This window comes from Chionomys nivalis, chromosome 1, assembly GCF_950005125.1.
Source record: "Chionomys nivalis chromosome 1, mChiNiv1.1, whole genome shotgun sequence".
Classification (NCBI taxonomy): Eukaryota; Metazoa; Chordata; class Mammalia; order Rodentia; family Cricetidae; genus Chionomys; species Chionomys nivalis.
In genome coordinates, this window is record NC_080086.1 from 81,206,188 (window position 1) to 81,216,846 (window position 10,659).

Consider the following 10,659-nt stretch of genomic DNA (forward strand, 5'->3'; position numbering starts at 1 on the left):
AACTCTGATGAAAAATTTTTTAATTAGTGATCGAGGGGGCCCAACATTCCATTGTTATTTTTATTTTTTTATTTTATTTTTTTTATTTTTTTATTGAAAAAAATTTTCCGCCTCCTCCGAGCCTCCCATTTCCCTCCCCCTCCTCCCGCCCCTCTTCCCCTCCCCCCACTCCTCTTCTCTTACCTCTCCAGCCCCAAGAGCAGTCAGGGTTCCCTACCCTGTGGAAAGTTCAAGGTCCTCCCCACTCCATCCAGGTCTAGGAAGGTGAACATTTAAACTGTCTAGGCTCCCACAAAGCCAGAACATGAAGTAGGATCAAAACCCTGTGCCATTCTCCTTGACCTCTCATCAGCTCTCATTGTCTGCCATGTTCAGAGAGTCCGGTTTTATCCCATGCTTTTTCAGTCACAGTCCAGCTGGCCTTGGTGAGCTCCCAATAGATCAGACCCACTGTCTCAGTGGGTGGGTGCACCCCTCGTGGTCCTGCCTTCCTTGCTCATGTTCTCCCTCCTTCTGCTCCTCGTTAGGACCTTGGGAGCTCAGTCCGGTGCTCCAGTGTAGGCCTCTGTCTCTATCTCCATCCATCGCTAGATGAAGATTCTATGGTGATATGCAAGATATTCATTAGTATGGTTATAGGATAGATTCATTTCAGGTTCCCTATCCTCAGCTGCCCAAGGAAATAACTGGGGACATTGCCCTGGCACCTGGTAGCCACTCCAGGTTCAAGTCTCTTGCCAACCCTTAGGTGGATCCCTTAACTAAGATATGTGCTTCCCTGCTCACCTATCCAACCTTCCTTTATTTCCAATCATCCCGTTTCCCCAAGTTCCCCCCATCCTCTCCTTCACACTTTTCTCTCCCCATCTCCCCTTACCCCCATCCCACCCCACCCCCAAGATTCCAATTTTTTGCCCGGCAATCTTGTCTACTTCCCATAGCCAGGAGGATAACTATGTTTTTCCTTGGGCTCACCCTCTTATTTAGCTTCTTTAGGATCACAAATAATAGACTCAGTGGCCCCTATCCACGGCTAGAAACCAATTATGAGTGAGTACATCCCATGATCTTCTTTTTGGGTCTGGGATACCTCACTCAGGATAGTATTTTCTATTTCCATCCATTTGCATGCAAAATTCGAGAAGTCATTGTTTTTTACCGCAGAGTAGTACTCTAATGTATATATATTCCACACTTTCTTCATCCATTCTTCCATTGAAGGACATCTAGGTTGTTTCCAGGTTCTGGCTATTACAAATAATGCTGCTATGAACATAGTTGAACAAATGCTTTTGTCATATGATAGGGCATCTCTTGGGTATATTCCCAAGAGTGGTATTGCTGGATCCAGGGGTAGGTTGATCCAAAATTTCCTGAGAAACCGCCACACTGATTTCCAAAGTGGTTGCACAAGTTTGCATTCCCACCAGCAATGGATGAGTGTACCCCTTTCTCCACAACCTCTCCAGCAAAGGCTATCCTTGGTGTTTTTGATTTTAGCCATTCTGACAGGTGCAAGATGATATCTCAAAGTTGTTTTGATTTGCATTTCTCTGATTGCTAAGGAGGTTGAGCATGACCTTAAGTGTCTTTTGGCCATTTGAACTTCTTCTGTTGAGAATTCTCTGTTCAAATCAGTGCCCCATTTTTTAATTAGGTTATTTAGCATTCTAACGTCTAGTTTCTTGAGTTCTTTATATATTTTGGAGATCAGACCTTTGTCTGCTGTGGGGTTGATGAAGATCTTCTCCCAGTCAGTAAGCTGCCTTTTTGTCTTAGTGACAGTGTCCTTTGCTTTACCGAAGCTTCTCAGATTGCTCTTTATATGTATTCCTGAGTTCTACAATAATGCAGACTGAACAAGCTATGAGAAAGGAGCCAGTAAGCAATTCTCTTCCAATGTATCTGGGATCTTTTCCTGTTTGAATGTCTGCCCTAACTTCCCTCACAGATGGATGATTACCTGTAAGTATAAAAAATAAATTGTCCCATCTTTACGGTGCTTTTGGTCATGATTTTTCATCACAGCAGTAATAACTTTAAGATACTTTCCTTATCCACTTTTTCTGTTCCATGTTCCCTTTTCCACAAGTTTCCTCCCCTCTCCTAGTTTCCTTTCTACACACCCTACACAATTGTAATTATGTTTAAAACTATAAGACTTATAAATTAAAGAATATATATAATAGCTTTTTTTCTAAACCATATTTCTGCTCTCTGCCTCTTATTTATGGATCATGTATCACTCTGAACTTTTTATATCTCCTTTCTTTCTTTCTTTTTTTCTTCCTTTCTTTCTCAAAAATTTCCTCCTCCTCAAAATCCCCCATTTCCCTCCCACTCCCCCCATTCCCCGCACTCGCCCTCTCCCTCTCCAGTCCTAAGAGAAGTCAGGACGCCCTGCCCTGTGGGAAGTCCAAGGTCCTCCCCTGTTTCATCCAGGTCTAGGAAGGTGTACATCAAACAGACTAGAATCCCAAAAAGCCAGTACATGCAGTAGAATCAAAACCCGGTGTAATTATCATTGGCTTCTCAGTCCTCCCTCATTGTCAGCCACATTCAGAGAGTCCAGTTTGATTACATGCTCCATCAGTCCTAGTCCAGTTGGCCTTGGTGAGCTCCCATTAGATCAGTCACACTGTCTAAGTGGGTGGACGCACCCCTCACGGACCTGGCTTTTACCCTCATGTTCTACCTTCTTCTGTTCTTCATCTGGGCCTTGGGAGGTCAGTCCAGTGCTCCAATGTGGGTCTCTGTCTCTATCTCCATCCATCGCCAGATGAAGGTTCTATGATGATATGCAAGATATTCATCAGTGTGGCTATGGGAAAAGGCCAGTTCAGGCACACTCTCCTCTGCTGCCCAAGGACCTAGCTGGGGACATCTCCTTAGATACCTGGGAACCCTCTAGAGCCAAGTCTCTTGCCAACCCTAAAATGGCTCCCTTAGTTAATATATCTTCTTCCCTGCTCCCATATCGACCCTTACTCCATCTCAACCATCCCATTCTCCCAAGCTCTCCCCAATCCTCCCCTTCTCACTTCTCTCTCCCCGTCTCCCCTTACCTCCAACACATCCATATCCCCATGCTCCCAATTTTGCCAGGTTATCTTGTATACTTCCAATGTCCATGAGGATAACTATGTTTTTCTTTGGGTTTACCTTCTTATTTAGCTTCTCTAGGACCATGAATTATAGGCTCAATATCCTTTGTTAATGGCTAGAATCCACTATGAGTGAGTACATACCATATTCCTCATTTTGGGTCTGAGTTATCTCACTCAGTAAAGAGTTTTCTATTTCCATCCATTTGCATGCAAAATTCAAGTTATCATTGTTTTTTTACCACTGAGTAGAACTCTAAAGTGTATACTTTCTTTATCCATTCTTCTATTGAGGGGCACCTAGGTTGTTTCCAGGTTCTGGCTATTAAAATAGTGCTGCTATGAACATAGTTGAACAAATGCTTTTGTAGTATGATTGGGTATCTCTTGGGTATATTCCCCAGAGTGGAAATGCTCGATCCTGAGGTAGGTTAACTCCCAGTTTCCTCAGAAACCACCACACTGATTTCCATAGTGGTTGCACAAGTTTACATTCCCACCAACAGTGAATGAGTTACTCCACATCCTCTCCAGCATAGGCTATCATTGGTATTTTGATTTTAGCTATTCTGACAGGTGTAAGATGGTATCTCAAAGTTGTTTTGATTTGGATTTCTCTGATTGTTAAGGAGGTTGAGCATGACTTTAAGAGACTTTTGGGCATTTGAACTACTGCTGTTGAGAATTCTATGTTCAGTTCAGTGATGGAGGAAGGTCATTGGTTAAAAAATAAAGAAACTGCTTGGCCATCATAGGTTAGAACATAGGTGGGTGGAGTAAACAGAACAGAATGCTGGGAGGAAGAGAAACTGAGCTCAGACTCGATAGCTCTCCTCTCTGGGGCAGATGTGATGAAGCTCCGACCCAGGATGGACATAGGCTAGAATCTTCCTGGTAAGCACACCTTGGGGTGCTACACACATTATTAGAAATGGGCTAGTCCAGGTGCGAGAGTTAGCCGAGAAGAGGCTAGATATAATGGGCCAAGCAGTGTTTAAAAGAATACAGTTTGTGTGTTGTTATTTCGGGGCATAAGCTAGCCAAGCGACCAGGAGCTGGGGCAGCAGGAACACAGTCTGCAACTCCTACTACAGAATGGCCCCCAACGTGTGGACAACTATATCCACAGAAAGCCTGAGAAAGCTTGGGAAAGAATAGAGTAAAGCATGTTTTCTTGGTAGCAGCAATTTCTTGGGTCTGCTCTGCTTGCTAGAGGCAAGCAAGTGCTCTCATCTAAGAGAGGCTTCCTGACTCAGCTTTAGCTGCAAAATCCTGCAGCTCTTTTAAGAGGTCCTGCCAAGAAACACTTAAACAGTGTTGATGAAAAGCTGAATGCATGCTTTTCGGTTTTCAGCCTTAGTAGGAAAAATGCTGAGTTGTTTTAAAATGACGGCTTTGTGGGCCGTCCTGCCAGGGCAAACTCTGACTCTTTCAAGCAGGCGGTCCTGATTACGGAGCTTTTTGTGTGTTGCTTAGTAACTGTTGCTTGCTGGAAGGGACCTTGAAATGCCTAGAGTTGTAGCGATAAATGTGGCTACAGTCGGTACCTCAGCCACGAGGCTGGAAAGCTAAGGAATGGGCTGAATCCAGCCATCAAAGCCACGGCTTTCATCCTACTGATATTGCTTGGTAAATTAAAGACTCATGTGGTCAGAAAAAGAGAGATATAGAGTAAAGAGAGATTCAAAGACAAAGAAAATTTCTAAATGGTTTACAGTGTGTTAAAAATATATGCAGGCTAAAAGTTGAAGTTCTTAAAGTAAAAAACAAAAAGGAAAAAAGAGAGTAGTTGGGTGTGGTAGTACACACCTTTAATCCCAACACTTGGGAGGCAGAGGGGGATTGACCTCTGTGATTTCAAGGTGTGGCAGTACAGACCTTTAATCCAATGCCTGGGAGGCAGAGACAGACAGATCTCTGAGAGTTCAAGGACAGCCTGGTCTACAGAGTTATTCCAGGTCAAAGATATACAGAGAACCTGTCCCAACAAGCAAAAAGTTAAAAGTAAAAATAAACGAAATAAAGGTTAAAATAAAGCCGCACAAAGATGGAAAATTCACAGAAAATCTTGATACTGTATGCTATTATGCTCTCTTTGAATTGTTTGTATGCTGAGAAAAGAGCAACAGCTGCTAAAAGATATTTGTTTATAAATGCTGCTGAACTAATCCAACATAGATATTTTGAAAATACCTTGACTTCAGAATTTGGATCTAAGGACATAATGCTTTGGAAAGGAGTTTTGTCTTTTGTTTTCACAGAGGATGAGACTCTTTGAATTGTTTCTATCCCAATATGTTATGCTAGACCACGCCCTCCTGAAAGGTTGCTGTGAACACCCTGAAGAAATTACTTCACTCATCTGCTGACTGAGATGAATCTAGCACACAGGTTATACCATGAAAGACCTAAATAACAGCTCCCCCATTCATCAGGAAGCAGTTTGGAGAGAAATAACTACATCCATATTCCCAAATATTGTTTATAAATGGTCTTTTACATTTAAAGGGGGATATGATATAGGTATGAATAATTTGCATTGATGTGGATTTTGCTTTAGTGATTTAAATTTAAGGTCAATTTTGTTATATGTATATGTATTTCTGATATTGATTAAGGTATTGTGATTGTGTAGCTCATGTAAAAATGTTATGTATATAAGTTGTTAATGAATAGTTATCTATAATAGTCAAGTTTGTAGTCATGTTAGATTTTCTAGATGTACATAGATATATTTTAGATAGACATTCTTCATATCTTTCAAAGACTACGGAATATGCTATTTAATGTTTTAATAACTTAGGACTTTTCATGACAATGGGACACTCTGCTCCTGGCAGCACCAATCTACTTCAAGAAGAAGATGGGCATCAAAGAGGATCCTTATGGAGTTTGATAGCCATTTTGGCAAGAAACTGCTCTTGCCTGGACTGTTGCATAAACTGGACACAAAGAACCCGCAGAAAGAGGACTGCTGAACTTGCCTGAAGGTGAGATGATCTTTCGGGGTTCCTGATTCATGAAGGAGTCTGCAAGACATTCTGCAGGACACAGTAGATAGTGACTGAACTGCCTTTGAAATTTCCTGCTTCATGGAAATGTCTGCTAGAAACTATGGGCCTGTAGGCCGAAGATGGATGCCCCAACAGTACAGAGAAACTTTGGGTGAATGTCAAGGCAGCGAGATGTCTCTGTCATTTCTAGAGTTTGAAAGTTGAGTATTTCTTGTTTGCTTAGGTAATATTGTATCTTTCTGGAGTCTTTGATGGAGTTGAAGAATAGTTAGTTATAGTTATAGTTTTCCTTAGTTATGATAAAGATAAAATAGATGTAAATATTGTAATTTTTGCTTGATAACTGGAAACTCATACCTTAGGTAAGGGAGCCACCTAAGGGTTGGCAAGAGACTTGAACTTGGAATGGCTACCAGATACTCAGGGCAATGTCCCCAGTTAGTTCATTGGGGCACCTGAGGATAGGGAACCTGAAATGAACCTATCCTATAATCATACTGATGAATATCTTGCATATCGCCATAGAACCTTCATCTAGCGATGGATGGAGATAGAGACAGAGACCCACACTGGAGCACCGGACTGAGCTCCCAAGGTTATAATGAGGAGCAGAAGGAGAGAGAACATGAACAAGGAAGTCAGGACCATGAGGGGTGCACCCAACCACTGAGACAGTGGGGCCGATCTATTGGGAGCTCACCAAGGCCAGCTGGACTGCTACTGAAAAAACATGGGATAAAACCGGACTCTCTGAACTGTTTTGTTATATGTAATTTTGCTATGTTAAAGTTAAAGCCTTCCTTTTTTTTTTGTTTAAACAGAAAAAGGGGAAATGATGGAGGAAGGTCATTGGTTAAAAAATAAACTGCTTGGCCATCATAGATTAGAACATAGGTGGGTGGAGTAAACAGAACAGAATGCTGGGAGGAAGAGGAACTGAACTCAGACTCGATAGCTCTCCTCTCTGGGGCAGATGCGATGAAGCTCTGACCCAGGATGGACATAGGCTAGAATCTTGCCAGTAAGCGCACGTTGGGGTGCTACACACATTATTAGAAATGGGCTAGTCCCGGTGCGAGAGTTAGCTGAGAAGAGGCTAGATATAATGGGCCAAGCAGTGTTTAAAAGAATACAGTTTGTGTGTTGTTATTTCGGGGCATAAGTTAGCCAAGCAACCAGGAGCTGGGGCGTCAGGAACATAGTCTGCAGCTCCTACTACAGTTCAGTACCCCATTTTTAATTGGTTAATTAGAGTTTTAGTGTCTAATTTCTTGAGGTCTTTATAGATTTTGGGAATCAGACCTTTGATGCGGGGCTGGTGAAGATCTCCCCTTCAGTAGGTTGCCTTTTCGTTTTAATGACAGTGTCCTTTGCAATACAGAAGCTTCTCAGTTTCAGGAAGTCCCATTTGTTCATTGTTGTTCTTATTGTCTGTGCTACAGGGGTTCTACTCAGGAAATGGTCTTCTGTGCCCATGTGCTGCAGACTACTTCCCACTTTCTTGTCAGGTCCAGTATGGTCATATTTCTATTGAGGTCTTTAATCCATTGAACTTGAGTTTTGTACATGGTGATAAACACCTTTAGTAATGTGGAAGGATACAAGATCAACTCCAAAATAATCAGTTGTCCTCCTATACACAAAGAACAAAGAAGCAGAGAGGGAAATCAGAGAAGCATCACCTTTCATGATAGCCACAAATAGCATAACGTATCTTGGGGTAACTCTAACCAAGGAAGTGAAAGATCTATTTTACAAAAACTTTAAGTCTTTGAAGAAAGAAATTGAAGAGGATACCAGAAAATGTAAGGATCTCCCATGCTCTTGGATTGGGAGGATCAACATAGTAAAAATGGCAATTCTACCAAAAGCAATCTATAGATTCAATGCAATCCCCATCAAAATCCCAACAAAGTTAATCACAGACCTTGAAAGAACAATAATCAACTTTATATGGAAAAATAAAAACAGGATAGCCAAAACAATCCTATACAATAAAAGTACTTCTGGAGGCATTACCATCCCTGACTTCAAACTCTATTACAGAGCTACAGTAATGAAAACAGTTTGGTATTGGCATAAAAACAGAAACTTGACCAATGGAATCGAAGACTCAGATATTAATCCACAAGCCTATGAACACCTGATTTTCGACAAAGGAGCTAAAATTATACAATGGAAGGAAGAAAATATCTTTAACAAATGGCGCTAGCATAACTGAATGCCAGCCTGTAGAAGAATGAAAAAAGATCCATATCTATATCTGCTTTCAAAATTGGAGATTCAGGTGTCTGACTTTATACTAAGAATGTATGATTTTGCATTGATAAACTCTTCCTTCTAGACTTATATCTCATATTTATGTTTAAATTTAATTTTTATGAAGTTTAACTCTAAGGCTTCATGTAAACAATAAGTTAACTAATAACATTTATACATTACATAAAAACAAATTGATCGCCAGGCAGTGGTGGCACACGCCTTGAATCCCAGCACTCGGGAGGCAGAGGCAGGAGAATCTCTGTGAGTTCGAGGCAAGCCTGGTCTACAAAAGGTAGTTCCAGGACAGGAATCAAAAGCTACGGAGAAACCCTGTCTCGAAAAATTAAAAAAAATTGATCAACTGGTTTTTGGAGCCCACAGATACAGCAGAGAATGACAGTCTTACAGACCACAAACAATTGTTCATGTATCTTCTTACAATTACAAATCCTTTAATGGGGTCTCCCTTTTTCTTAGTTATGTTTCTATTGTGATGAACGCCATGATCAAGACAACTTGTAAAGAAGGAGTTCATTTGGGATTTGAGAGAATTAGACTTCATAATGGTTAAAAAAAAAAGAAGCAGCAGGCGGCAGACATGGTAATTTGAACGGAAACTGAGGATTCACATCACAAAATGCATTATGTCTATGAATGTGTACCATATGAGTCCCATGAATGGAATTATAGATGGCTGAGAACTATCATGTGAGTTCATGGAAACAAATCTGCATCCTCTAAAATATCAACAAAGGCTCTAAACACTGAGCTGAGTGACAAGCCAAAACAAATTTCTTTTTAAATATTTATCCCTCATTCTCTTTGCGATTATGCCTCTCCTTCGCTCATACTCCCCTCCAAAGACAGTCTATCCTCTTCTCCATTCTATTCTTTCTTGTTTTCCCATCCACTCATTTCCTCATTCTTTCCTCTTCTTTTCTTCCTTTCTTCCTTTCCACTTGCCCTGCTTCCTCTTCCTTTCTTTTTATATTTTTTTCTGGATATTTAGTACTTTCTCTGGATTGTAATCAAGGGTATTTCTACTATGATATCTGTAAAACTTATCTGCTACATATATCTTTGATTGTGATTAGAAGCCTGACATGAGAACATCTAGCCATGTGTAGTCTAATAGCTCTATGTTGGTCCTTGAACGTCTGTGTCGACTTTGTTCTGAGTGATATTTTTACTCTCTTTGATGGTATTTTTGACTGTTGACATGAGCTGAATAATCTCATACCCCACTGCTGAGGCAATTTACTTCCTTATTTGATGACTGCTTTGCATAGTTACTTACAGGCCATCCTAGAACCTGATATATTTACCAACCATGATATGCTTAGAGAACTGAAGTTGTGCCAGACAGGCAGAAGCATTACTATGGAGTCACAGACACAGATCTTCATATTTCTGATGTTCTGTGTGTCTGGTAAGATGTTTTAAAGTATTGTAATATCTGAAAATATTTTATTTATACAGAAATAGCTATTTCCTATAGGAAGATTATAGTATGCAGGCATAATGCCATTTGAAAATTTTTAAATTTCAACATTTGTATCATGAAGTTTTTATGTCTATATATGTATAACTACTGCTTATCTCTGATTGCAGGTACTTATGGGGATATTGTGATGACCCAGTCTCCCAAATCTCTACCTATATCAATAGAAGACAAAGCCACCATGAGCTGTAAGGCCAGTCAGAATGTGGGTAGAGCTATAGCATGGTATCAACAGAAACCAGGGCAGGCTCCTAAACTCCTGATCTATGCAGCATCCACTCGGTACACTGGGGTACCTGATCGCTTCACAGGCAGTGGATCTGGGACTGATTTCACTCTCACCATCAGTAATGTTCAGGCTGAAGACCTGGCAGATTACTACTGTCAGCAGTATAACAGCTGGCCTCCCACAGTGCTTCAGCCTCCAACAAAAACCTCATCTGATAGACTCACCAGCTGCCTGCATCACAAGTCCTGGACCTGCACACTTCCCTCTTTGCATGAGAGGGTGGTGTGCCTGACTCACTGATGCAAAACTCAGTAAAAAGTTAATAAACAGATGGACTTCTAGAGCCTTTGAAATGAAAGTACTTAAGGAAAAAGGAAGTAAAAACATTTGTGTCTGTTTTTATATTTATATTTTATTTCATTTGTACAAAATCTGTGGGTTGATCATGATAAATTCACTATTGTATAATTCTGAAATAAAAAAGTTCAACTTGTTTCTTCATGGGCTGAAATCAAGAGACTGCCCTACTATACTCCTTCTGATGGATCT

General features: G+C 40.8%; 1 gene segment (V, D, J or C); it reads left to right on the plus strand.

Moving 5' to 3' along the window:
- The first annotated feature begins 9,737 nt into the window (after positions 1-9,737).
- On the plus strand, positions 9,738-10,410 carry LOC130876831 (immunoglobulin kappa variable 3-15-like). The segment is given in 2 exon segments: positions 9,738-9,809; positions 9,992-10,410. Coding segments are annotated over 2 exon segments (468 nt in total).
- The last annotated feature ends 249 nt before the right edge of the window (positions 10,411-10,659 follow it).